At 46.6% G+C, this 27961-nt stretch overlaps 1 protein-coding gene across 7 annotated transcripts in view; it reads right to left on the reverse strand.

Moving 5' to 3' along the window:
- LOC123361996 (amyloid beta precursor protein) overlaps nucleotides 1-27961 on the reverse strand; it is a 322259-nt gene that overhangs the window by 77237 nt on the left and 217061 nt on the right. For all 7 annotated transcript variants that reach the window (XM_045002229.1, XM_045002228.1, XM_045002225.1 and 4 more), the window contains one exon: nucleotides 7043-7117. In XM_045002229.1, coding sequence (XP_044858164.1) covers nucleotides 7043-7117 — 75 coding nt within the window. The remainder of the gene's footprint in view (nucleotides 1-7042; nucleotides 7118-27961) is intronic.

The raw sequence follows: 27961 nt of genomic DNA on the forward strand, positions 1-27961 counted from the left end.
ACTGGCTTAAAATGGGCGCTTAGGTGCTCACCATGTCTTATCATCTGGGCATACTAACCAATCAAATATTTTTGCCTACTTCAGCATGAGCCTGGGGATCCTGTTCAAGGTGATAAGATTCAGTGCAGGAAAGCATTTGATTTTAGTAGGCACCTTTGCCCTCGGAGATTCTCAGGCTCTTCTATCATGAACACATATACGGGGGAAAAATAATTCCACCTTCAACAGAATGAGACATCAGAAATTTACTAAACATTGGTCACTTAGAAAATAAAAATGACCACAAGGTGGAAAAAGTCTGATAGGAAAAGGCTGAATAAACAAAAGACACACAGCGAGACTGTGGGATTTAATAAGTAATATTCTGGTTCTTGATTTGTATCTGTCTTGTGATGCTGCACTGAAACCAACCTGGAAGTATATGAATGCCTTCCACATTAATTGAAGTGGCCCCAGTGGACCCAAAGGAGTCGCTGGCTCTTTGGATTATAGGAAGCTCTACTTGGGCTACGTTTTTGTGTGTGGTTAGTTTGCTATTTGGATGTGTGTGGAGGGGGAATGCTGTCCTTTCTTTCTATTAGCATATTCAGATAAATTTGATGAAAAGACAGTTACCTTTCCCATAACTGGTGTTCTTCGAGATTGTTGCTCGTGTCTATTTCACAACAGGTGTGCGTGCTCACCACATGCACCGGTGCCGGAAGTTTTTCCCCTAGCAGTACCCATACGGGAGCGTGCTAGTGACCCCTAGAGTGGCGCCTCCATGGGGTGATATAAGGGGCGCTGAGTGCTCCCCCCACCCTTAGTTCCTTCTTGCCAGACAACTCCGACAGAGGTGAAGGAGGGAGGGATGTGGAATAGACATGAGCAACACATCTCGAACAACACCAGTTATGGAAAAGGTAACTGTCTTTTCTTCTTCAAGTGATTGCTCATGTGTATTCCACAATAGGTGATTCCAAGATGTATCTGTTGGAGGTGGGTAGGAGTTCACAGACACTCGGGACGGAGCACGGCCCTGCCAAACCCAGCGTCCTCCCTGGCCTGAGAGACAATCGCATAATGTGAGGTGAATGTGTGAACTGAAGACCACGTGGCAGCTCTACAAACGTCCTGAATGGGGACACGGGCCAAAAAGGCAGCTGACAAGGCCTGCGCCCTAGTCAAGTGAGCCTTCACAATTGGTGGTGGAGGTATTCCCGCCAGATCATAACAGGTACAGATGCATGAGGTGATCCAGTTGGAGAGCCGCTGAGTGGAGATCAGCTTACTTTTCATGCGCTTGGCCGAGGCGATGAACAGTTGCGAGGACTTTCCGGACTGCTTAGTCCACTCCAGGTAAAAAGCCAGAGCCCATCTCACATCCAGCGTGTGGAGGCGGCGCTCCTCACTGGACGCATGGGGGCTTGGGGCAGAGGACTAACAGAAAAAATATCCTGACCCATGTGATAGGCAGAGGCCACCTTCGGGAGAAATGAAGGGTGGACTTTTTCTTTATGAAAATGCTGGACTTTTTCTTTATGAAACACCATTTACAGGGGCTCGGGGGTGAGAGGCCTGCCTAGCCAACGTGATTGCAACCAGGAAAGCCACCTTCCATGAGAGGTGCGACCAGGAGCACGTGGCTAGCGGCTCAAACGGGGGCCTCGTGAGATGGGCCAACATCAGGTTTAGGTTCCACTGCGGGATTGGGGGCCTAACATATGGGAAGAGGCAATCCAACTCCTTAAGGAATTGGCCTGTCATAGCATGGGAGGATACCGTGTGGCCCTCCACCGGCGGATGGAAGGCCGATATGGCTGCCAGGTGCACCTTGACTGACGAGGGCGCCAGGCCGTGGGCTCTAAGGTGAAGGGGACGTAGTCCAGGATAAACTGGATTGGGGCAGCCACCGGGGAAATGCCTCGCTCGTCCGCTCATCAGGAAAACTGAGACCACTTTGCCAAGTAAGCTCAGCACGTGGAGGGCCGCCTGCTTTCTAGAAGGACACGCTGAACCCCTTCCGAGCACATCCTTTCCTCCCTTACTAACCATTGAGTACCCACGCCATAAGGTGGAGTGCTGCTAGGTTGGGGTGGAGGAGGTGAGAGCAGGTCCAGGCAGTAGGGCAACGGCGGGGCGACTGCCAGGCCCGTGAGTGTCTCGTACCAATGATGCCTGGGCCATGCCAGTCTTTATCTTTTCCAGGACCTTGCTGATCAGCGGGAATGGGGGAAAGGCATAGAGAAACTGGCTTGACCAGGACAGGAGAAAGGCATCGGAGATGGTGCCCCATCCCAGCCCCCCCCCGCCCCCCCCCCGAGCAGAACCAGGGACAGTGACAGTTCTGCCAAGTCGCAAACAGGTCCACCTGGGGAGTTCCCCACACTTGGAAAAGTCTGTGCACCATCTCTGGGTGGAGAGACCACTCGTGCTAAGAGGAGAAGTCCCTGCTCAAGCAATCCGCCCGCACGTTCTGGGCACCTGACAGATGGAAGGCCCGTAGGCAGATGCCGTGGGCTAGACAAAAGTCCCACAGCCTCAGGGCTTCATGGCAGAGGGCAGAGAATCAGGCCACACCTTGGCTGTTGATGTAGAACAACAGCCAAGGACCCTGACCACCCTCCCCTCCAGATGCAAGCAGAAGGCCATGCATGCCAGCCGTACCACCCTGAGCTCCTTGACATTTATGTGGAGGGTCAGATCCTGAGCCGACCACAGAGCTTGGGTCTAAACATTCCCCACATGGGCCCCCCATCCCAGGTCCGATGCACTGGACTCTAGTTCCAGTGACGGGGTCCTGCCCCTGAACAGGACCCCTTGGAACATGTTTCTCGGGGAGGACCACCACCGTAGGGAGGTGATCACTGGCTCGTGCACTGTGAGGACTTTGTCCATCCTGTCCCTGGCTTGGGAGAACTCCGAGGCCAACCAGAGCTGGAGGGGCCTTATCCTGAGTCTGGCGTGACGGACCACATATGTGCACGCCGGCATGTGACCCAAGAGCTAGAGGCATGCTCTGGCTGTTGTCACCGGAAACCTTGTGACTGTTTGATGACCCCTTCAGGGTCTCCAGCCTGTCTGGTGGGAGGGAGGCTCTGGCCGACGAGGCGTTCAGGACCACCCCGATAAACTCTATGCGTTGTACCGGGACTAACATGGAGTTGGTGTTGTTTACCAACAGGCCCAAATGGTGCACGTGGACAGAAGGAGTGCCACGTGATGCTGCACCTTCGACCGGGAGCTGCCCTTGACCAACCAGTCATCCAGATAGGGGAAGATCTGGACCCCCCGGCGCCTGAGGTAGGCCACCACCACAGACATACATTTCGTGAATACCCTAGGGGCAGTGGACAGGCCAAATGGGAGGACCGTAAATTGGTAGTGTTCCTGCGCCACTGTGAAATGGAGGAAGCAGCTGTGCCCTTCAAATATATGAATGTGGAAGTACGCCTCCTGCAGATCAAGGGTGGCATACCAGTCCCCGGGATCCGAGGGGATGATTGAAGCCAGGGAGACCATGCAGAACTTGAGCTTCACCATGTACTCGTTCAGGCCTTGCAGGCCCAAGATGAGCCTGAGCCCCGCTTTGGCCTTCGGGATAAGGAAATAGTGGGAGTAGTACCCCTTGCCTCTGAAATCCCCTGGTACTGCTTCCACCGCTCCTAGGCCCAGGAGCCGCCCCGCCTCGTACATCCCAAAGGAGGGACGGGGGTGGTTGGGCGGGGAGGAAGTAAACTGGAGGGTGTAGCCCCAGGAGATGGTGTTGAGGATCCATTGGTCCAAGGTCAGCCGTGACCTCTCCGGGAGGAAATCACACAACCGATTGGAGAAGGGAAGCTTTATTGAGGGTAGATCCCTGATGAGAACAGGCAGGGCACCCCCAGGTGTCCCGTCAAAACCCCCTTTTCCCTGCTTGCTTGCCCTTGGAGGACCCAGGCTGGGGGGCAAGACGAGACTGCCTCTATGGGTGCCTCTTATAGTCCCATGACTTTTTATAAGTGGTCTCGTATTTTGAAGGGTGGCCTGAACAGGAGTCTGCTGCGGCTTGAACTTAGGTTTAGCCAGAGCTGGAACACAGAGACCCAGCGTCTGGAGAGTCATGCAGGAGTCTTTCAGGCCATGCAGCTTTGTATCCATTTGTTCCACAAACAGAGCTTTGCCATCAAATGGGAGGTTCAGCAGGGCGATCTGCGCCTCGCTGGACATCCCAGAGAGCAGGAGCCATGACACCCTTCTCATGGACACCGCAGAGGCCATGTCCGCTGCATTTGAAGCTGCCTGCAGGGTTCCCCTGGCAGCTGCTATGCCTTCCTCCACCAGCACTTTGAACTCCTTCCTGTCGTGCTCCTGGAGGGAGTCCTCGCACTTGGGCAGGGAGTCCCACAGATTGAACTCATACCGGCCCAGGAGAGCCTGGCGGTTCACCACCCGTAACTGGAAGCTCGAGGCCGAATACATTTTTCTTCCAAATGAGTACAGCCTCCTTGAATCTTTTTTTTCCTGGGTAGGGGCTAGTTGGCCCTGCCTTTCCCTGTGGTTGACCAACTCAACCACCAGGGAGTTAGGAGCAGGGTGGGTGTATAAGTATTCATATCCCCTGGCGGGCACAAAATATTTGCGTTCCATTCTCTTAGAGATGGGGGCCAATGAAGCTGGGGTTTGCCACAGGGCATTTGAAATTTTCGCCACCCCTTTGTGGAGAGGCAAGGCCACCCTGCCTGGTACTGAAGAGGGCAGTACATTAAACAGGAAGTCCGAGGGCTCCTCCATCTCCTCTGCCTGGAGGTGGAGGCTTGATACCACCCTTTTTAAAGAATTCTTCATGGGTCCTAAAGTCCTCCTGTGGGACGGAGGCAGGAGGAGCCGAAATCACCTCATCCAGGGAGGGTGAGGAGGCCGGTGCGGTACTTTGTGTGTCCACCAGCATCGGAGGGTCCACCACCTGGTCGGCCTGCCACCGAATCCTTCCTCGGAGGTCTGGAGAGGGAGGCCGATGGGCCTTCTGAGGCTCCGGCCACTGAGCGAGACCCCACCAGGGGCGGTGTTGGGGGCCATGGTGCCCACTGGTACCATTGGGCCCGGTGTGACTGCACCTGCTGTGGAACCGGTGGAGCTGGCTGTTCGTCCTGGCCCATTGATGGATGACTACGAAGGGAGGTCGGGGTGACATATGACCTGCTGCTATCCCTGGACTGGGAGTAGCGTCGTCGCCGGGAGCGCTGCTGACCATGATCCCGACATGGAGGACCGGTACTGTTGGTAACAGCTGCTCCGTGATTGGCTCCGGTGGGCGGACCCGCGACAGCGAGAGGACGGCGATCAATGCCCGGGGCTGCGGAGGCAGTGCCATGGTGGGGGCCTGGAGTGGGACGACAAACGGGAATGACGTCGACGTTCATGCCATGACTGGCTACGATAAACCCTCTGAAACAAGGACCTTTGGTGTCGTCTGCCTCCGTCCCGTCGGTGTTCGCTCCTCAAGGTGGAGTGGTGCCAAGAGTCTCGGTCAGATGGAACCCAACCAGACAGGCTGGTGGGCGTTGAGGGTGATCCACGTGAACTTTGCCCTGAACGGTCACTGGGCAGCGAATGGCATCAGGAACGTTCCCTCGACCGAGACTGGTACCTAGCCGGGGCTGACTGCAGAGATCCCAGCGGCAGCTTGCCTCTGGAGCGCGGGGCCGACATCAGCGGTGCTCCTGGTACCGGCATGGACATAACATCCTGGGCTGCCTGCAGAGCCTCCGGTGTGGAGGGCATCCGGACATCCAAGGAGGCCTGCTCCAAATGGGCCAGGCTACTCCGCTCGACTTGAATCAGAAATCTAGAGGCCGTCGGGGATCGAGGACTGCCCAACAGGTCTAGCCTCTGTCCTGGGTTTACTCCAGTGTTGTGGCGAAGAAGGCCTCTTCTTAGCCTTCTTGGCGTGCCCCGTGGACGGGGAGCGGTTGGTGCCGACTAGTCAATGGCGTCGAAGGGTTGCCACGCACCGACACTGTGGTGCCCGGTGCCGACTCAGAACGGTGCGGCGGAGCTGGGGTCAGCACCAACTCCATCAGAGTAGCCCGGAACCTAATGTCCCTTTCTCTCTTGGTCTGAGATTTAAACGACTTGCAAATCTTGCAGGGATTGCTGAGATGGGTCCCCCCCAAAAGCGTAAACAGTCCGTGTGCGGATCATTCACTGACATAGATCACCTACAAGTGTTGCATGACTAAAAACCTGGGGCATGGGTGCTCTAGCTAAACTAAACTAACTAAACTAACTACAGGTACCAGCCACTGAATGAACAAGCTGTTTTGGGGATGAGCTACAGCAAAGCTGGAGCAGAGCAGTTCCGAAGCACCTTCACTGGCGGCAAGAAGGAATTGGGGGGGGGGGGGAGTGCGCCGCGCCCCTTATACTGCGCCATGGAGGCGCCACTCTAGGGATCGCTAGGGCGCTCCCCTAACAGGTACTGCTAGTGGAAAAACTTCTGGCACCAGTGCACGTGGCGAGCACACACACCTATTGTGGAACAGACATGAGAAATCACTCGAAGAACCACCCTCTGCCCTGATACAGGCCCTCCGAACATTCCCAATGTTTCAGAAAGAAAAATAATTCATCTCCAGTTTGGCTGAAGGTTTGTTTTGAGTGAGGTTGGTTCCTATTCCAACCTCCCAAAACCTGTTTGCCCATTTCTACTTGGAACCAAGATACTCGTGCAGTATCAAAAGTTTATACTGTTACAATTCTGGTGTCGCTACTCAGTACAGCTGGGATGGTCAAAGTGGCCTAAGGGAAAGGGGTTCCCAACTCCTTCTGAAGATAAATCTTAATCTCATTGAAAACTTTCCCCTACAGTGGTAACACTGTAAATTGTGAGGCTCTCCACTGCAATTCAACTGCTAAGTATAAAAGCACATAGACTGATATCTGGCAGCTAAAAGAGCAACAGTAAAAGCAGAAAATAATAATTCCGCAACACAAATATGCTTCCAAATTATACCACAGCTAGCATGGTTCGTATTTTATTTGCAACCTCAATTGGTCTACTTGTAATTGTGTTTTTCTTTACCTGGATAACAGCCTTCTTATCAGCCTTTGGCAAGTTCTTTGCTTGGCGTTCCGCTTCTTCCCATTCCCTCATGACCTAAACAGCAACAAAATATGGAGCATAACTTTTGAGTTTTCTCTGATGGTTTGGAATTTAGCAACAGTCAAATAACATAGTGCAGATAATCATCTCTTTTTCTCCCCTTATAAAGAACAGTTGCAACTTTAACAGAATCTTGTTTTCAATTTAAAAACAAGAAACAGATCACCGTGTCTGAACATCATCCAAGTTCTCTCAACTTGAGGTTGCTAGAAGGGAAGCAATGCATTAACTGTAGATGTTTAACAGACCCTCCAGCATCAGCAGAGGAAGCAGAGTTACTAGATAGGTTAACCTACTGACCTTTTCATCTCAGAGAAAACCAAGAGTTTTAAATCTATTTTATGTCCTCAGTTAAAATGAACCAATTTCAACTGATTCTAAAAGGCATTTATTCACATCACAAACTCTTCTAGTTTTTGATGGAGTACATCAGCTGGCTTTTGATCAGAACAGGGCAAGACTATGTGCAGTTTCTGCTAGTCTGTTCTGTATGCATGCTGAACACAAAGAACTGAGCTTACTTATGTCCCAAGCACAATATTGGCAGAAGAACGATATAGGAAAACTTGCAGTAGGCTTATTTTGAACAATCTGAAAGGTCACCTGCCACAGGGAACGAAAAGCAATACTCTCTTGCAAAGGGGGGCAACTGCTGTTTCCTTCTCTGACTGTGTGTTCTATATGTGCCATTTGAAATCACTGTAAATTGTTATAAAAAACGTGACCTTGCTCATGAATGTTCCCATTTCATTCCTAGGCAGCAATCTTTTAAGACAGCACTTTCTGTGCATTAGTAGAACTTCTTCCACTGAACACTGCATGTCCAAACAACAGTGACTTCTGTTTGCACTATTGCAAGTAAATAAATAAATAAAAACACCCCAACTTTCCTGCAAAGTACACAGGTTTCCCGTCCCCATCCCTCCCAATGGAAAATGCAGCCTTCATGACATTTAGAACAGAAACTCATTTAAATACTGTTTCCAAAGGGCAGGGATGACAGGGTCCCCGGGGTGCAACCTGGACTGTGGGATCGCTGAGCCCTCCAAACCCACTAATCTGGGCTGCCACTCCCATTGCGATGCTGATATCAAGCTACAATCCTCTGACAGGCACTGCATGTACACAGACATCCACAGGCCGGGACACACCCAACTGAGTTGTGTGAACGATCTCCCAGTCGCTCATGAACCATCAATAGAGAGGCTCCAGCCAATTCCCCTCAGCTCCCCAGCCTTGCACCCCAGAACTGTGCCATCTTGCACTGGTCAGCAGTCTAGCCAATGTAAGCTCATTACCTAGTTCACCACTCTGACAAAAGGGTAGTGCATGTGCAACAGCCCTTGTTAACCTGAGCTAAGATTTCCCAAGCAGTTCAGCCACAACACACTGTTTTTAGGTAAAATATAAAACAGATTTATTAACTACAGAAAGCTAAATGTTAAGTGATTATAAAGTGGTAGGCATAAAGGTCAGAGACAATTACCTTAAGAAATAAAAATAGAAACACTCATTTTAAATCCTAAACTTTCAGTCTAAGCCAGAGTTGAATCAAACAATGTCTCACCCTGACAGATGGTACAAGCAGGCTACAGTTCCTCAATAAACAGACTGGGACTAACCTTCCAGTCTGGGACCAATCTTCCCCAGTTGAAAGTCTTTTTTCTCCAGACCTTCTCCAAGGTGTTGAGATGGGGGCAGGGAGGAGGGAAGAGAGAGAGAGAGAGAGGCGCCAAGTGATGATGTCACTTCCCCTCTTTTATACTTTTTTTCAGCTTGCAGGAAAGATCCTTGCTGTGATGAGGGGTTCAGGCAGTCCCCACTGGTCAAGCAGTCTCTAGCAGTGGTCCCCAACCTTTTTCATCTGGCAGGTGCCAGATGACGAGCCACAGAGGACCATGGCGGCAGACGAGCATCTGCCGAAATGCTGCCGACAAGAGGCAACGTCAATAGGCGTCGCTGCCGAAATACCGCCGACAAGCAGCAGCATCCAGAGGCGTCCAGCATTTTGGCAGATGCTCGTCTGCTGGCCAGTACATGGGCACACTTAGATGCCCCGGCGGGCGCCCTGGCACGCACGGGCACCACATTGGGGACCCCTGCTCTATTGCATATGTGCCTTCTCTAAGGAGTCTCTGGGATAGTGGATTCTTTTCTTGATGGGTGTTGATGAGCCATTAACACTGTATGGCTATGGATGGCTACTCAATGGTTGTAACTGAAAGGCTGGTTGTGGGTGTTCCTAACCTCACAACATATTTCAGTAACTCACATAGTAATACTTCATAACTTCACATACGATAGTCACACAATCCAACAGGATATTAACGTTCAACAGATCAAGACTTTTAAAATGATGCCTCACAAGGTATACTTTGTACAAAACATATTAATCATATCACCATGGTGAATACGGAGGTTCCAGGGTGCTGCTTTGAGGTACAGAGTGTCACAGGAGGAAAAATATAGGGTTCAGAGTTACACATGCTATTTAGAAAGGAAGGAAAAAGATTCACTGTATATGCATTTCTAATACACTTTAAGGCTGGACTGCAATTTTGTTAGAATGCATCTCTACGATGGAAAGACATTAACTCAAAAAAAGCAATGCACACTGTTCCTCCTGAAAATGAGATGACGCCTTTCAAATTAGGCTATTTTGTTTTATATAGGGGTGTTTCTGGTCTTCAACAATGACTGGCCAAAGAGTAGTGAAATGCATTTTGGTAGCCAGTGTGATGCTGCGAATCCTAAAGTAAGCAAGTTTTACACTGCCTGCTTCTGGACTTCAGAGGCATATTATTTTTGAACTGATTAGGAGTAGTGTGGCTGGTATTTAGATAATGGTTAGAAGCTCAGAGGTCATACTGTGACTGAAAAATATTTTAAAACAAATCGACCTGAAATTAATTAACTTGTAAGTCATGGCCTAGACCTCAATAAACTTCTACAAGCATCTATCAGTTGAAATCAGAAGCCCTAAGAACATACATGAGGTGATAGTTTAAACATACTCCATCAATTTACAGGCTCTTTTAACTGTACTATTTTGGCTAGTCCCAGAAATGTGGAACAAGAAAGGTGGAGAAGTTACTTATCTTGTATAGTAATTTGAGTTCTACGAGATGTGTGTTCGATTGAAGATTTTTTGTCAGCAGCGTCTGCAGGTCTGCATCTGTGCCCTAGTCACCCTCATGCCCCAATACAAAAGTATATAGGGAAAGATCGACCCACCACCACATCTGTTCCTTCTCAATCATAGAAGTCCCAAGAAAGAGCTCCAAGGCAGACGGGAAGGAGGGCAGGTAGTGGAACACCCATGGGGACAGACATCTCAAAGAACTCAAGTTATTGTGAAAGATAAGTAACCTCTCCTTCGACTAGTGTCCCTATAGGTGCTCCCATCAGGAGACTCCCAAGAAGTACCTCCATCATGGAGAGGGGTGCTAAGGAAGCAGATATAGTACAGACCATAGGAAAGCTGTGTCAGTCCTGGAATCGGGCACGAGAACATAATGCTGGTAAAATGTATGAGGCGAATACCAGGTGGGTGCCCTACAGATGTCTGAAATGGGTACATTTTTGAGAAGTGCTTCAGAGGTAGACTGTGCCCTGGTGGAATGAGCAATAACTCTCAGAGGAGAACCACCACCAAGGCTTTTTAGCATTACAGCATCTGTAATCCATTTGAACAGTCTTTGGCTAGAGATCGGATGTCCTTTCATTTGTTTTTCAAAAGAGATGAAGAATTTAGTGGATGTCTGAAAGGGCTTAATCCTGTCAAGGCAAAAGCTTTTTTAATGTCCAGTGTATAGAGGCTCCCTTCTTCTCTTGAAGAGTGACGCTTGGGGTAAAATACTAGTAGGTGAATTTCTTCATTAACATGGAATTCAGAAGAGTTTAGGACGGAAGTGAGAGTGGACACAGTCATCTTATCTTGGTAGAACACCATATATGGTGAGTCCGTCTTTAAGGACTGACATTCCCCCATGCTCCTGGTGGAAGTAATAGTGACGAGGAATGAGATCCTTAGGGACAAATGAAGGAGGAAACAACTCCTCAGAGGTTCAAATGTGGGTTTCCTTAGAGCACTGAAAACTAAGGCGATGTCCCATGGTGGAATTGTTTCCTTGACAGGCAGGAAGAGGTTGAATAGGCTTTTGCAATAGTGGGGTGGGCAAAGACTAAGAATCCTCTATGGAAGGTGAAATGCTGTGATGGAAGTGTGCACCCCAAACTATGAGGGAGGCATCTGTGGTGATAATCCTCGTGGGAGGGGCAGTACCAATGGAACTCCATGCACACCTTTTGGAGGATCCTTCCACCAGTTCATAGAATTGAGGACCTTCTGAGGTCTGGACACCTGCTTGGATAGATTGTGTCTGTTGGCTGTGTAGACGGTTCTCAACCATGCTTAAGAACACAGAGTGAAGTCTTGCTAAGGGAGTCACAAATGTGCAGGCTGCTACATGGCCCAGAAGTTGCTGGCACACCCTTGCAGTGTTTTATGGACCCTCTTGTATTGTTGAGACAAGGTTGGCCATTGTGGTGAATCGGTCCCTGATTCAGTATGCTCTGGCAGAAGAGGAGTCCAGAGTGGCTCTGATGAAGTCCATATGTTGTGTGGTGTTAGGGTAGACTTCTCCAAGTTGAAGTGGAGACCCAGAGTGTGATGCAGGGACAGGGCCTTTCTGGTTGCTGTCTGTGCTTTGAGAAGTGAGGGGCCCTTTAGGAGCTGATCATCCAGGTACGGAAAGACTATGATGCCTTTCTAGTGAAGATAGGCTGCTGCTGCTGACAGAACTTTGATAAAGACCTTTGGGGTGGCAGAGAGGCCAAAGAGTAGGATGCAATACTGGTAGTGGTCCATCTACCACAAAATGTAGGAATAGTTTGTGTGAGGGATGAATGGTGACATGAAAATAAATATCCTAAAGGTTGAGGGAAACAAACCAATCTCCTGGATCCAGAGAGGGAATTGCTGTTGTTAGAGTCACCATTCTGAACCACTGGGAGTGGACAAAGGTATTTAAAGTCCTGAGGTCCAGGATGGATCTCCATCTCCCTCTTTTCTTCAGGATGAGGAAGCACCAAGAATAGAAACCTTTCCCGATGAAATCTGGTGGGACAAGTTCGATCGGCCCCAGAACTAGGAGGGATTGTACCTCCTGCTATAAGGAGTCTTTGTGAGCGGTAAAAGCAGCAAAGAGTCTTGTGGCACCTTATAGACTAACAGACGTTTTGGAGCATGAGCTTTCGTGGGTGAATACCCACTTCGTCAGATGCATGAGATTTGTGAGCGGTGTCCCTGAAGAGGAATGGGGGAGGAGGGTGATAAGGAGCTGAACTGGAGAAATCACCTCCAGGATCCATCCATCTGAGCTGGTAGGCACCCAGGAAGGTAGGAAATGGGAGAGATGATCGCCCTAATGGTGGGAGGAGGAGAATAGGTGCTATGTTGGATCAGGAGAGAGAGATAATTTGTGACCCTCAACCACTGGGTCAAAACAGGTATTTTGAAGACTTATGTTGACACCCAAAATTCGACAAAACAAAAATTGCCAAAGGGTGTTCACGCTTGCTTCCTCTGTCGGCAGATCATGTCCACATTGGGGACACCATCAGCAGGGTGAGCAATGCACCCTGGGTATGCACCCCAGTGTTGTGGGAAGGAAGAGCTGATTGCTGTGTATCTTGGGATTCTCTCCAAGTTCTCCCACAGCCCCCTCAGCTGCCGAGAGCAGCAACCTGCGTAGCTCTGTGAGCTCTCCATGCTGAGGAATGGCAAAGCAGCACAGCAGTCTGTCCCCTGCCCCCTGCAACAGCAGTCTGCCTGCTGCTGTGTTCCTAGTGCCAGGCAGAACAGGAGCATTCCAATGATTTGCTCTTTGTTCCCCAAACAGAGCAGCACACAGATACTTCCCGGAGCTTTGAAAGGGGAGGGATGCATGCCTGCAGGGCAGCAGAGATCAAAACACTGAGCAGAGCAATCAGGGCAGGCGTTGTGGGATACTGGCGGAAGAGAACTGTCCTCAAGACAATCAGCAGTGTCTACACTGGCTCTTTGCAGATGATAAAAGGGAGGGGAAAAGACAAAAGTCTTTCATAGGGTTAGAAGTTTTTTTTTTAAAACCAAAACTGGGCGTTTTTGGAGACAAAAGTCCCATTGTAGTGTGTACACTCTTGCTGTTTTGTCACCAAAAGGCAGTTTTTGGCGACAAAACTTACCAGTGTAGACAAGCCCTTAGGGAATCTGGGCTTCTTCCTAGGCAGTGCAGCTAGTGGTGTGGGTGAGATTGTTGAGCCATCTGTAACCTGGTGTATTTTCTTTTTGTTGCAAGAACATTGATACTCAAGTGTAAAATTTAAAGAAGTCTTTGTGTTCTATAACTGTTAAAATACAGTCAGCATTGCATGTGAAAATATACAAAGTAAATATGCTCATAACGAACTCTAATAAATTCTCAGGCAGCATTTTTCTTACTTTGCCTATCTGTAAATTTAGATGATCATCAATAAAAATATGTTTTTGTGGGTTAGTATTGTGGTGAAATTGATGTTAACTGAAATTTACTGTTTAAAAAGCTAAACCTTCCAAGCCTAATCATAATGGGGGAACAAGGAGAGGTGTAGAGACCATCAAACCATTGGTTTGTGGATCGAACATTGTGTTGCATTTAGAAATGCACCTCTTAGCGTACAGCAGAGGTCTCAAACACACGGCCCACGCAGTTATTTGCTGCAGCCCGCCAAGCTCCCCGTACCCCTCCTCACTCCCCCGGAGTTATTTCCTGCGGCCCCGAGCTCCCCTCACCCGCCGTCCCTGCTCCTCTGCCTACCTCCAGGCGCTTCCTGATGCCAAACAGCTGTTTGGCAGTGCTTAGCACTTTCCAGGAGGGAGGGGGGAGGCGCGGGGAGCCGTGCGCTCAGGGGAGGAGGCGGAGAAGAGGTGGGGCAGGGGTGGGGATTTGGGGAAGGGGTTGGAATGGGGCAAGGAGGGGGCGGAGTTGGGGTGGGGACTTTGGGGAAGGGGCTGGAATGGGGGTGGGGAAGGGCCTCATGGAAGGGGTGGAGTGGGGGTTGGGGTTTGTACCTTTATATGAAAAGGTGTCCGTGGTGCGGCCCTCGGGCCAAAGTACTAGTTCTCATGTGGCCCTTGTGGTGATTTGAATTTGAGATCCCTGGTGTACAGGGTGGTAATAATAATAATAATAATAATAATAGGAGATATACCAATCTCCTAGAACTGGAAAGGACCTTGAAAGGTCATTGAGTCCAGCCCCCTGCCTTCACTAGCAGGACCAATTACTGATTTTTGCCCCAGATCCCTAAGTGGCCCCCTCAGGAATTGAACTCACAACCCTGGGTTTAGCTGGCCAATGCTCAAACCACTGAGCTATCCCTCCCCACCATGATGCATTAAGTGCACATTAAGCTCGTCGTCTCTTTAGGTCATGATTTTGGTGGCCTTAAAAACTTGCCCAGACCATACCGGCAGTTTCTGTTTAGAAGACTGAATTATGAGAGAACATGGAAACTACAGCATTAATTCAAGTCTCTGTATCTTTCTAAAACACCATGGCACGTGTTAAGTCTTGAGCATCAGACTAGATTAGCAACTCTATGATCTTTTTTTTTTCCCTTTTGTGGCTTTAAATCAGACCTTTAACCTCTCTTTAATACTCCTTTTCACTCTGAATTGGCAGTTAGAAGTTTTTGAAAACAACATTTCTTTGCCAAACAATTGATCTTTGTCCTTAAAACTAACCTTGAAATTTAAAGTCAAAGCCATTTTGCTAATCCACATGATGAAAACAAGCATTGTAGGCAATGTGATAAGGACATATTTGGCTACACCAGGTTTCGCAGCCTGTTATTTCCCTAAACCCTTCAGGGTACAGGAGGTGAGATTATAAAGTGACAGCTCACATAGCCTGGCTGAGGAGATGAAAATTCTGGGATCCAGAGTTCAACTCTGGCGCGATGAGAATGAATGGCTTGTGGAAAAAGTAGAATAGCATGCTTATCTTTAGAAACAACATTCAGTGTAGTATTTGCACAAGCAGTATTTTAAAGGTTGGATTTTTGCAATCAGTCAAATCTGAAGTGCCAAAAGCCTCTATTTACACTAGCTGATGAGAAAAAATCATCTTTTTTTGCCAGCAGCCATCCATATGCATCAACTCTACAACCCAAAGAAAACTTCTATATTTTTTAGGTCACAGGTTTAGAGAAATTATGACAATCCAACAAAAACCTGTTAGCACCTGAGAACAAACAACTGCAACAAGAAAAATCATTCCGAAGACATACATTTGAAGAAAAAGGCTGCCTCAGGACCATGAAGTTGTCTCCTATGTGCTTATAAAGATATTCTTCTTCATTGAAAGAACAAAGCTATCAAGGCCATACAGATTTATGGCACTTCAAAGACTTGTTTGTTTCATGCCGGGAAAATGACAACTTCTAGGTTGAGATTTAAGACGCAAGGCATTTCAAAGTCAAACAGTCCTCAGGGTTCAGGACACACTGCATGCTATACTTTTTTGGGGGGATGGGCGGGTAAGAGGGATACGAGGAGAAAAGGGAAGAGGGAGTAACAAAAATGTTATTTATTATTAAGACAAATGCTAACCACCCAAATCCCGTTATACTTTGACCAGAGGAATTTATTCTGGCTATATTTTCTAGTGCATGGTAGGCCTACCTATACAGAGGGCATATATATGCTAATTTGTATAAAATCAATCATGCTAGTACAGGTACCTATCTCAGGAAAAGGTCTTATTCAGAATGCCAAAATCACAACACCAAGGTGAATATCTGTTGAGAGCTTTCTTCCTAGATTTTGAGGTTGTGGCTTCCCTTGGTACTACTACGGGGGTAACCTCAACAATCTCCAAAGAACTGTGGCTCAGTAGCTAAGGAGGCACTGCTACTACTGAAAACGCATTAACCAGGCTTGAGTGGAAAAGGATTCCTCACATGCAGCAGGATCACACAGACTCTGGGTGAGAGGAGGCAGTGCGTCCTATGGGCTAGGGTGGGAAGAATCATAGAAGCTTAGACTAGAATGGACCCCGAGAGGTCGTCTAGTCCAGTCCCCAGCACTCATGGCAGGACTAAGTATTATCTAGACCATCCCTGACAGGTATTTGTCTAACCTGCTCTTAAAAATTTCCAATGATGGAGATTCCAAAACCTCCCTAGGCAATTTATTCCAGAGCTTAACCACCCTGACAGTTAGAAAGTTTTTTCCTAATGTCCAACCTAAACCTCCCTTGCTACAATTTAAGCCCATTGCTTCTTGTCCTAGCCTCAGATGTCAAGGAAAACAATTTTTCTCTTTCCTCCTTGTAACAACCTTTTATGTACTTGAAAACTGTTATCATGTCCCCTCTCAGTCTTCTCTTCTCCATACTAAAACCCAATTTTTGAAATCCTTCCCCAGAGGTCATGTTTTCTAGACCGTTAATCATTACTGTTGCTTTTCTCTAGACTTTCTCCAATTTGTTCACATCTTTCCTGAAATGTGGTGCCCAGAACTGGACACAGTACTCCAGTTGAGGCCTAATCAACGTGGAGTAGAGTGGAAGAATTACTTCTCGTGTCTTGCTTACAACACTCCTGCTAATACATCCCAGAATGCTGTTGGCTTTTTTTGCAATAGTTACACTGTTCACTCATATTTAGCCTGTGATCCACTATAGCCCCCAGACCCCTTTCTGCACCGTTTCCTAGGCACTCATTTCCCATTTTGTATGAGTGCTATTGTTTGTTCCTTCCTACGTGGAGTACTCTGCATTTGTTCTTATTGAATTTCATCCTGTTTACTTCACACTATTTCTCCAGTTTGTCCAGATCATTTTGAATTTTAATTCTATCCTCCAAAGCACTTGCAAATCCCTCCCAGCTTGGTACTGTCCGCAAACTTTGTAAGTGCACTCTCTATGCTATTATCTAAAATAATTTATGAAGATATTGAACAGAACTGGACCTGGAGGACACCTCTTAATGTACTTTTCCAGCTTGACTGTGAAACACTGATAACTACTTTCCGACCAGTTATACACCTACCCTACAGTAGCTCCATCTAAGTTGTATTTCCCTAGTTTGTTTATGAGAAGGTCATGCGAGACAGTATTTAAGCCTTACTAAAGTCAAGATATATCATGTCTATTGCTCCCCCCCATCCACAAGGCTTATTACCTTGGTTTGACATGATTTGTTCTGTCAAATCATTAGGCTGGTTTGACATGATTTGTTCTTATCAAATCCATGCTGTTACTTGTCACCTTATCGTCTCCTAGGTGTTTGCAAACTGATTGCTTAATTATTTGCTCCATTGTCTTTCTGGGTACTGACTGGTCTTTAATTCCCTATGTTGTCCTTACTTCCCTTTTTATAGATTGGCATTAGAACAGAGGTTCTCAAACTGGGGGTCGGGACCCCTCAGGGGGTCGCAGGGTTATTACATGGGGGGTCGTGAGCTGTCAACCTCCACCCCAAACCCCGCTTTTGCCTCCAGCATTTATAATGGCGTTAAATATAAAAAATGTGTTTTTAACTTATAAGGGGGGGTTGCACTCAGAGGCTTGCTATGTGAAAGGTGTCACCACCAGTACAAAAGTTTGAGAACCACTGCATTAGAAAGCCAAAACTACCACTGTGAGTGGGGGGAGGGGAGGGTCTCCAAGAGCGCATCATACCCTGACAGCAGCACCAGAGCCTGCCCACCGAGTGTGGGGAATACAAAAAAAAGTCAGGCTGTGAATCATATTTGCCAACCTACCTACTCCATAGCTGGCATTGACTGCTGCCGAATGTGGTGCCGAATGGCCAGCAGAAGCTGGGTTTTCACACTGGTGGTGGGCAGCAGGGAGGGCCCACCAAGACTACTGCTCTGAGCCTGGCTGATGAGGGAAACATGGACCATTAATGTCTGGTCCAGGGAATAGCAGCAGCCCATCTGAATTGTATGTTTTATTGGTGTCACGTGGGACACTGGAGAGTTGATGCCCTCTGAGCCACCATCTCAGGAAGGAAAGCTGTCCTATGTTATATAATCTATATCTAAAAAAACATAAAAGACCATACCAACATCTTCCCATGACACACAAAGCCTGCCTCCCCCCTCCCCCCCCCCCCGCAATATCAGGGAATTAGCTTCTGAACAGCCTAGAGGCAGAACCATTATCTGCTGGTATTCTAGAAGTTTAAGTCTCACCTCTCACATACACAACCCAAATGTTCAAAGTTACACTGTAGGAAGAATAATAGAATTCAGCACTTTGGTTTGGAACTACTTCATATTTCGCTTGTTAAATTACACTGTTGCTACAGAAATAACTCAAAGCCCTAAGAAAGCATTAATATTAAACTGAAGACAGTTTACGCCTTCCCAAAAATCTGACTTGCATGGTAAACAGGACTATGCTTGGAGATGAAACATTATTTTTAAACTGGTTCCAAATCCCAGCACAAACTATGATTCCTAAAATATTGCTGAATTTCAAGAATAATAATTTGTAAAGCCTCAATATGCTTGGGGGAAAAACAAACAAACATACCGCTCTCCTTTGACTAAAGTACAACAGCTGGTGCCGTCAGGCTATTTACCAACCAAACCTAAATAGACGTTTAAAATACCAGGAAACAGGAACAAGGGGGTGGGGGTGGGGCGTGGAAGAGGGGTGCACGTGTGCATCTGTAACCAGTGGACACACAGAAGAGAGAGAACTGGAAAGGGAAAATCCCATCAGGACAAGAAATAAGAACTAGGGCAGATTGAAACTGATGAAGTTTATTGACAAAATAGCAAAAATGTTTAAATGTCATATTTGGATGGACTAATAACTATCTTGTCAGCACAGAAGCATGGTTTTCTTGATGGTGGCTTTTTGGTACTTCTGTTGGTAAAAACTACAATATGTCACCATATTAATGATTTGTATTACAGTAGTGCCTAAATACCCTCAGCAGGCCTCACTGTACTAAGTGCTTTAGTACGGGACAGTTCATATCCTGAAGAGTTTATAATTGAAGTGATAGAGACAAATGATGGGAGAAAGGAGGTAGTTTTATCTTCCAGTTACAGACGTGGAATTCAAGAGATTAAAAACCATATTTTAAAAAGGTATTTAGATGCCTCAATACTTTAAAAAATATGGCTCTAAGTGACTTGTCTGGGATCAAACAAAACACAGGAATGGACCAAGATTTCCCAAGTCTTGGTCACCATCATAACCATGTGATCATGCTTTTTCATAAAGGAAGATCTGAGGCACAGAGCTGTCTCAAGCTATTAAACAATCACAATACAAGCCTGATCTGGCTTTACAGTGCTCCTCTGGGAGTTCCAATCAATGAACCAACTCAGTCATAGAGGGAAACAATTTGAGTCATAACAAATTTGAAGATTTTCACATGGCAGGAAAAGAATTTATTTTTGAGAGTTTCACAGTAAGCAAAGGGAAACCAGAGATGGATTTTGTGTGAGAATACACTGACCTATTGCTATCAGTCCCACTTTAAGAAAACATGGGGTAATAAAGGCATCCAAACCAATCAAATATCAGAGGGGTAGCCGTGTTAGTCTGGTTCTGTAGAAGCAGCAAAGAATCCTGTGGCACCTTATAGACTAACAGACGTTTTGCAGCATGAGCTTTCGTGGGTGAATACCCACTTCTTGCATCCGAAGAAGTGGGTATTCACCCACGAAAGCTCATGCTGCAAAACGTCTGTTAGTCTATGGTGCCACAGGAAACCAATCAAAGACTGTCACTGTCATTCTACCTGACCTGCTGGGGATAAATTATGAGCAGGAGCAGTTGGGACACAGATGCAAAACTCTGCATGTAGTTGGAGATGGGATGAGGGAAGGCAAATAGAATTTATCCTGTCAGTTTTTTTAACATTGCAAATCTTAGCCCCTCAGTTCTCAATCTTTGTGGGGAAAAAAGTCAGATGATGAGAACAGTGTACAAGACAATGGGATACTTGAAGCATAAGTAAAAACTAATTTTTAAGAAGTTTTTTAATATTTCAGTCTCCCTTTAAATCGTTTCCCAGCAGTATGACATTTTATTTCATTTATAAAGTTAGCAAAAATGCTTGCTAACATGTATTTTAACGGAATTTTATTTTAAAGTTTTCTGGAGTTACAATTTCTCTGCTTTTCCTGTTAATCGATGCAATTCCAAGTACTATCATTGTTTTTTAATTGCATACTCACTCCATGCTGCTTTCTGGGTGATTACACATTTGATTAGTTCTCCTATATGAACCTTTCAGCTGTGGGAAAGGGTGGTTGGATGGGGCAGGGGTCCCAGGAGGGCAGTCAGGAATGAGAGAAGGGGTTGGATGGGGCGGTCAGGATTGGGGGTTCCGGGGGCGGTCGGGGGACAGGGAATGGGATATGGGTCCCGGGGGGTGAAGGGCAGGCCACAACCCCCTCCCCTAATGGGCCCTCCATACAATTTCTAAAACCTGATGCGGCCCTCAGGCCCACCCCTGCTTTATACACTGCCTTTTATTTGCCAAGCAACTCTCCTTGGCTATGCAGTAATTTTAAGATACTGCTTGCAGCTGGCCACTTAAAGAATGCTATTATTGATAGATACTCTTTGTGTGATAGGCTACACCAGGATGTATTATAAAAGGATCTGTTCTATTATTGCAGCCTCACCAAGAGCTTGTTACTAATGGCACGAAGAGTTTCAGATGAGACTACTTAACTTCACCATTGGAGTTCAGTGAAGAATTTCCTCTCTACCTCTGCTTATCTACTGGAGACCAGGGGCACTCCCATGCTAGTCAAACGCAGAGCTTGAGGACAGCTTTGAATTAGGCTCTCTTATGTATTAGTACAATGGACAAATTTGCAGCACTATCAGCTTGGCCACCAAAGTAATTTTAATTAAGATGGTGATGTTTCTGAAAGGCAAAGGAGATCAGTGCTTTAATGTTTTCAGTGGGTTTATTTCAGAATTTCCCTTTTCTTTATTGGCAGTGATAACGTCCATTTGTTATGCTGCTGGTGAGATACAGGTCAAATAGCCAAGAATATACCCCTCTGCCCTAATAGTTTGCTGTCATATTTGCTGTGTGTAGATTTAAAACAACAAAGTCAGGTATCAATGACGTGTCTTGTTTACCTGTAGAGTGCCAAACATAACTATAGTGCTATATTAATAAGTAGGGTGAACTTGTTTCACTTACTCTTCATAGGTCTGAAAATTTCACTGATGCTTGAAGGTTATGGGGTTTGCATTATGCAGGAGAATAGGCAGTATACAGGAGAACGGGAAAAAGAAGTAAAATCCAATAGGGTAAAGGAGCAGAGAATGAAAGTTATAATGGAAAAATTACAGTACAAATACCTGTACACAGTGTATCCAACTTGTACCAGGTTAGCTTTCAGGGTCTGCTGTTCTGACCCTAGTATGTATTGCAAGCTTCCTTTGCATTTCTTTTTTTAAAATATTTTTTTCCTCTGTGCTGCTTATGGAAATACCACTGGAAGAGTTTCTATTGGCACTTCCATTACAAATCCTGTTTCTGAAAGAGATATAAGCTCAGCTCCTAATGTTCAACAGGATGAAATATGGTATGTAGAGTCTCAGACTATATGAGTCTTTTCGGTTAAAGGAAAAATAATGTGGCTTAATATTTAGTTCAAAAGCCTGTATCTTCCTCCCTGCTTTTGTTTTAGATGCACTTCATGTCACCTTGGGGTACACACGCGCACACGCACACGCGCGCACGCACACACACAACTCCCCCTTCTTGATTTTAACAAGTACATGGCAAAGTGTGCGTATAGCTACAGGAATAAACAAGCCTTCAGAGATTTCCTTAGTTGCTACTGTATGATCTTGTACGCACTGGGGCAGCTCCCAATTTAAAGACTACAAACAATTTCGCTCTCTTGTTCTCTAATGAGTATCACTGTTTTTTCATAGAAAAAGTTTTGCACATCACCGCAGATAAGCCATGGAAAATTATGATCAAATCACAGATATGTGATCCATTTGTAAGTAGCAAAAATTTCTGTCCTGATTCGCGTAATTAGCAGCAACATCCTTTCACCTTCTGCAGAGAGTCAGAAAGGAGAGATTACTTACCTTACAGTAACTTGAGTTCAAGATGTTTTGTTCCTAGGTGTGCTCCACTGTAGGATGCATGCATGCCCATTAGACCAACCTGATCTCCTTCTTTGAGAAGGTAACTGATTTTTTTAGACAAAGGAAATGCAGTAGATCTAATCTACCTGGATGTCAGTAAGACATTTGATACAGTTCCACAGAGGAAATTATTAGTTAAATTGGAGATGATGCCGATTAATAGGAGAATTGATGGAACTAGTTGAAGGGGCGACTATAACGGTTTTACTGAAAGGTGAACTCTCAGGCTGGAGAAAGGTTACTAGTGGAGTTCCTCAGGGATCAGTCTTCAGATCAATCTTATTTAACATTTTTATTACTGACTTTAGCACAAAAAGTGAGTGAGTGTTTGCTATTAAAATTTGCAGATGACACAACGTTGGGAGGTATAGTCAATACGGAGGAGGACTGGAACATCATACAAGAAGATCTGGATGAACTTGTAAAATGGAGTAATAGAAATAGAATGAAATTTACTAGAGCAAGGTCATGCTTTTAGAGACTAACAACAAGAATTTCTGCTATAAGCTGGGGATTTATCAGTTGGAAGTGACAGTGAAGGAGAATGACCTGGGTATATTGGTTGATCACAGGATGACTATGAGCCATCAGTGTGATGCAGCCATTAAAAAGGCTAATGCAGTCCTAGTATGAATCAGGCAAGGAATTTCCAGTAGAGATAGGGAAGTGTTAATACTATTATACAAGGCACTGGGGCGACCACATCTGGAATACTGTGTGCAATTCTGGTCTCCCATGTTTAAGAAAGATGAATTCAAACTGTAACAGGGGCAGAGAAGGGATTCTAGGATGATCCAAGCAATGGAAAACCTACCCTACAGAGGGGACTCAAAGAGCTTGGCTTGTTTAGCCTAACCAAACGAAAGTTGAGGGGAGATATGATTGCTCTCTATAAATACATCAGAGGGATAAATACTAGGGAGGGAGAGGAGTTATTTAAGTAAAATGCCAATGTGGGCACAAGAACAAATGGCGATAAACTGGCCATCAACAAGATAGGCTTGAAATTAGACAAAGGTTTCGAACGATCAGAGGAGTGAAGTTCTGGAACAACCTTCCAAGGTGAGCAGTGGGAACAAAAAGCCTAACTGGCTTCAAGACTGAGCTAGATAAGTTTATGGAGGAGATGGTATGGTGGCACTGCCTACAATGGCACGTGGCCCAGCCGTGACTGCCTGGAGCAAAAATCCCCAACATGTGGAGACAGGACACTAGATAGGGAGGGCTCTGAGTTACTACAGAGAATTCTTTCCCAGGTGTCTGGCTGGTGGGTCTTTGCCCACGTGCTCAGGGCCTAACTGATCACCATATTTGGGGTCAGGAAAGAATTTCCCCCCAGGTCGGATTGGCTGAGATCCTGGAGGTTTTTCGCCTTCCTTTGCAGCCTGGGGCATTTGCAAGTTTAAACCAGTGTAAATGGTGAATTCTCTGTAACTTGAAGTCTTTAAACCATGATTTGAGGATTTTTAGTAACTCAGCCAGAGGTTATGGATCTATTTCAGGAATGGGTGGGTGAAGTTCTGTAGCCTGCAATGTGCAAGAGGTCAAACTGGATGATCACAATGGTCCCTTCTGACCTTGTGCCTCCAAATAAAGGCATATAGGGAGGCACAGGCCTGACACCACTCAGTTCCTTCTCAATTGCAAAGCAGAGCCTCTACAGCCGAGAGGAAGGTGTGCGGGAGGTAGACTACTGATCGGGACAACACATCTTGAACTCAAGTTATTGTAAGGTAAGTAACTGCACCTATTTCTTCAAGCTTATGTCTCTACAGCTGCTCCACTGTAGGAGACTCCGAAGCAGTAACTCAGCAAAGAGGTAGGTGCTGAGAAGGCAAATTTAGGACAGTTTGGAGGACTGTATCAACAAAGATAGTATCTCTGGAAGCAGGTAAGATGGCACAATGCTTGGCAAAAGTATGGATAGAAGACCAAGTAGCAGACCTACAAATGTCTCTTTTGGGAAAGTCTTTCAATAGAGCCAAGGATGTGGGATGTGCTGTCACTGTGAAACGGCTACATCCCAAGCCAATTCATAGCAGGTTATGATGCAACCTGAACCCCCTTAGTCTTTTTGTGTGGAAGTAGGCTGGCCCTTCATTCTCTTTGCAAGTGATACAAATAGCTTAGGAGAGGCCCAGAAGGTCTTAGTCCTGTTGTCAAGGTAGAAGGCAAGGGCCCTTCTGATGTCTAGCTGGTCTCCTCTCTGGAGGTATGATCTTTTGGGTAGAACACTGGGGAATCTCTTGATTAATGGGATATTCCAAAGAGACCTTTGAGAGGAAGCGAGGATGGGGATACAGTGCAACCGTGTCATTTCAGAAGATAGTATATGGACAATCAGCCATGAGAACGCCAAGCCCTCCCATTTGACTAGCTGAAGTGAAGGTTATAAGGAATGAAGTCTTGAGGGAGCTGTGGAGAGAACAAGTAGCCATCAGTTCAAAGGGAGACTTCCTCTGGGCATTATGAACCAAACTGAAGTCTTGTTGTGGGGGACTGGGTTCTGTACAGGCAGAAATAGACTGCATAAGCCTTTGAGGAATCTAGTTGTAGTAGGGTGGCAAAGACTGTGAAACCTTTGATGGGTGAGTGAAAGGTGGTGATAGTAGTCAAATATACTCTGATTGATCTCATAGATAGACTTTGCATTCTTAAATCCAAAAGGTAGTCCAGGATTTTGGAATGCGGAATCACTGAGGCTTGGGAAGAGTGAAGAGAAAATCAGGAATGGTCGCATTTCCACTTCTGAATGCAAGTCTTGCGACTATTAGGTAGGAGAACTGACTGGACCTTCCCTGAACAGGTTAGATCCATGCTCAAGAACCACCTAGCAACCATGATTTCAAGTTCTAGTAGGAGAGGCTGAGATGGATTAGGATTCCTGAGTTCTGTGACAGGAGATCTTTCTTAAGAGGAAGTAGAAGAGGCATTATCACAGAGAGATAAAAGAGGTTCGAGTACCACACTCGTCTTGACCAGGACAGCACTATGACAATAACTCTTGTGCTTTCCTGACACAGCTTGAGTAAAGGATTAGAGGTTGAGGCGAGTAAGCATACAGCAGGGTACGGGGCCCACAGTGTTAACAGGGCATCTTCCATGTCCTCCTATGAAGCAGAAAAGATGGCATTTTGTATTGTTCAGGATGGCAAAGAGATCTGCTTCTGGGAAACCCCAGATCTGGCAGATGCTCTGGAAGACAGAACTGTTGAGCTCCCACTCGTGATCCTGAGGAAAGTGACTGCTCAGGAAGCCTGCAGTTATATTCTGGAGGCCTAGAAGACAGATAGCTGAGACTTCTATCTGATATAAAAGGCACCAGTTCCACAGCCTTAGAGACTCTGCACATAAGGATTGGAATCTTGCTCCACTCCTGTCAGTTGATGTAAGACATTGCAGCCTGTTGTCTAGCATTACCTGACGGAGTGGCCCTGTATGGGTGAAGGAAGTGATGTCAAGCATAAGAAACTGCTCTCAGCTCCAGAATGTTGATGTGGAGTGTGACCTCTTGTGTGGAATACCTGCCCTGGGCTGGGGCACATTGGGAGGTGGCCCCCATCCCAGAAGAGACGCACCAGTTGTCAAGATCTTTTGAGGGTGGGAGAATGTGAGAATGGGATTCCCAAGCAGATCTTCAGTAGGTCCTTTTACTATCTGAGAGAGTCCAGAACCTTCTGAGGTACTGGGACTCATTTGGAGAGACTCTTTGGTGTGTACACAAACCTCAGCCATGTCTGAAGACATATGAGGTACAGTCTTAGGAAGCATGATGAATGTGCAGGCCAATATGTGGCCCACGAGTTGTAGGCAGGTCCTTGCAGTTGTTTGTGGGCTCTGTGGTGTTGATAAGATTAGACTGGACACAGTGGAGAATCTTTTCTTGGGGAGATAGGCTCTGGTGGTTAGGGAGACTAGAGTGGCTGCAATGAAATCTCTTCTTTAACTAGCGTTAATGTAGGTTTCTTTTGATAGATGCAAATGCCAAGAGACTGAAATAGGGCTAGAGCTCTGGAGGTTGCTGATTAGACCTCTAGAGTTCATCGACCCCTGAGGAAGCACCCATCCAGGTAAGGGAATACTACTCTGCCCTACTGATGTAAATAGGCTGCCACCACTGAATGAAGCTTTGTAATGACCCTCAGAACTGTGGAGAGCCTGAAAGGAAGGATTCGGTACTGGTAGTATCCTCAGTCTAGTTTGAAGCACAGGAAGTGTTTGCGGGATGGGTGTATAGCTACATGAAAGTAGGCATCTTGAAGGTTGAGGGTGACAAATCAGTCTCCTGGATCTAAGGATGGATTGATAGTGGCTAACATAACCATCCCGAAGTGCTGGGGAAGAATGGGTGTTCAGGTTTCTGAGGTCAAGGATCTGAGGTCTCTATCCTCTGCACCTCTTGGGAACTAGTTGGAATAGAACCCTCTGCTGATGAACTTTGGGGGAAGTGACTCAATCACCCACAAGCGTAGGAGAGACTGGACCTGTTGTTTCAAGAGAATTTTGTGAGGGGGGTCCCTGATGCGTGATGAAGCGGGAATAACGTGGAAGCAGATGGAGTATCCCAAATCGATCACTTCCAAAATCTAGCTCTCTGAGGTAATTAGTTCCAAGGCAGGGAGGAAGTGGGATAGCTGATTTCCAAAGGGGCATTGGATGGAATCATTCAGCACAAGATCCGGGAACACAGATTGCTCAAGGCCCTCACCGAGATGTCAAAACTGTTTCTTAGAGGGAGGTGCAGATGATCTGTCTGTACAAGGGAGAGGATCCTTTTTCAGAACTCCAGATCTCCTCCTCTGAAGTCCAAAGATCTTGGAAACACTTGTTATTGGTTGTAATGGAGTGGCCTAGATTGCTGCATGTGAGACCTACTAAACTGTCTCTTTCTTGCAGGAATGTAAATTCCCAGAGACCATAAGCCAGCTCTCGAGTCTGTCAGAGAACAAACAAGTCTCTCAGGGAAATAAATCTGAAGGGTTCTGGAGGGTTATGGTATCCAGAAGACTGAGTTAGTACTGAGGCTTGGTGGTGAGCACAGTACCGTGAAGCTCATAGAGGAGCTTCTCTAACCTCGGAGCCCAGAGAGGGAGATGATAGTAACGGGGTGTGCATCTCTCGGTGCCTGGAAGGAGTCGTCTTCTTTTTAGAAGCCCTAGCCTCTGAAGATGCTGCTGCCAGCAGGGTGGCCTGGGATACTGAGGCCAAAGTTGAGCCCCTTTGGCGCTAGTGAACACTCCATTAGAAAGAGCTTCAGTCTAGCCTCTATATCTTTTCAACCTCTGCCTTTAAAGACCTGTACAGCCCTTCAACTTAAATGCGAAGTTGATGTCTCTGAGGCAGCAGTGACATCTTGAATGTCTGTTACTATGGGGAAAAGACCTGTGGCAGGTCTGGCAGGGTGTGATGAAGTGTTCACATCACACTTGCCCTGAAAGAGTTAATGAAGACTAAGAAGGGGGCTAATTAACACAACTGTCCACAGCTGAGAGGAATCAGGTAGCTAAATATCCCCCAGACCAAGTGAGGGAGCCTAGATGGGAAGGAATGAGCTGGCCTGGATTTATAGAGGCAGGAAATTGGCAGCTGAGGGGGCTGCTGGGAAAGCCTGTAGAAACTCTCTGGGAGCAATGTCTGCAGGCTGCAGAGATGT

This window comes from Mauremys mutica, chromosome 1 (assembly GCF_020497125.1).
Source record: "Mauremys mutica isolate MM-2020 ecotype Southern chromosome 1, ASM2049712v1, whole genome shotgun sequence".
Classification (NCBI taxonomy): Eukaryota; Metazoa; Chordata; order Testudines; family Geoemydidae; genus Mauremys; species Mauremys mutica.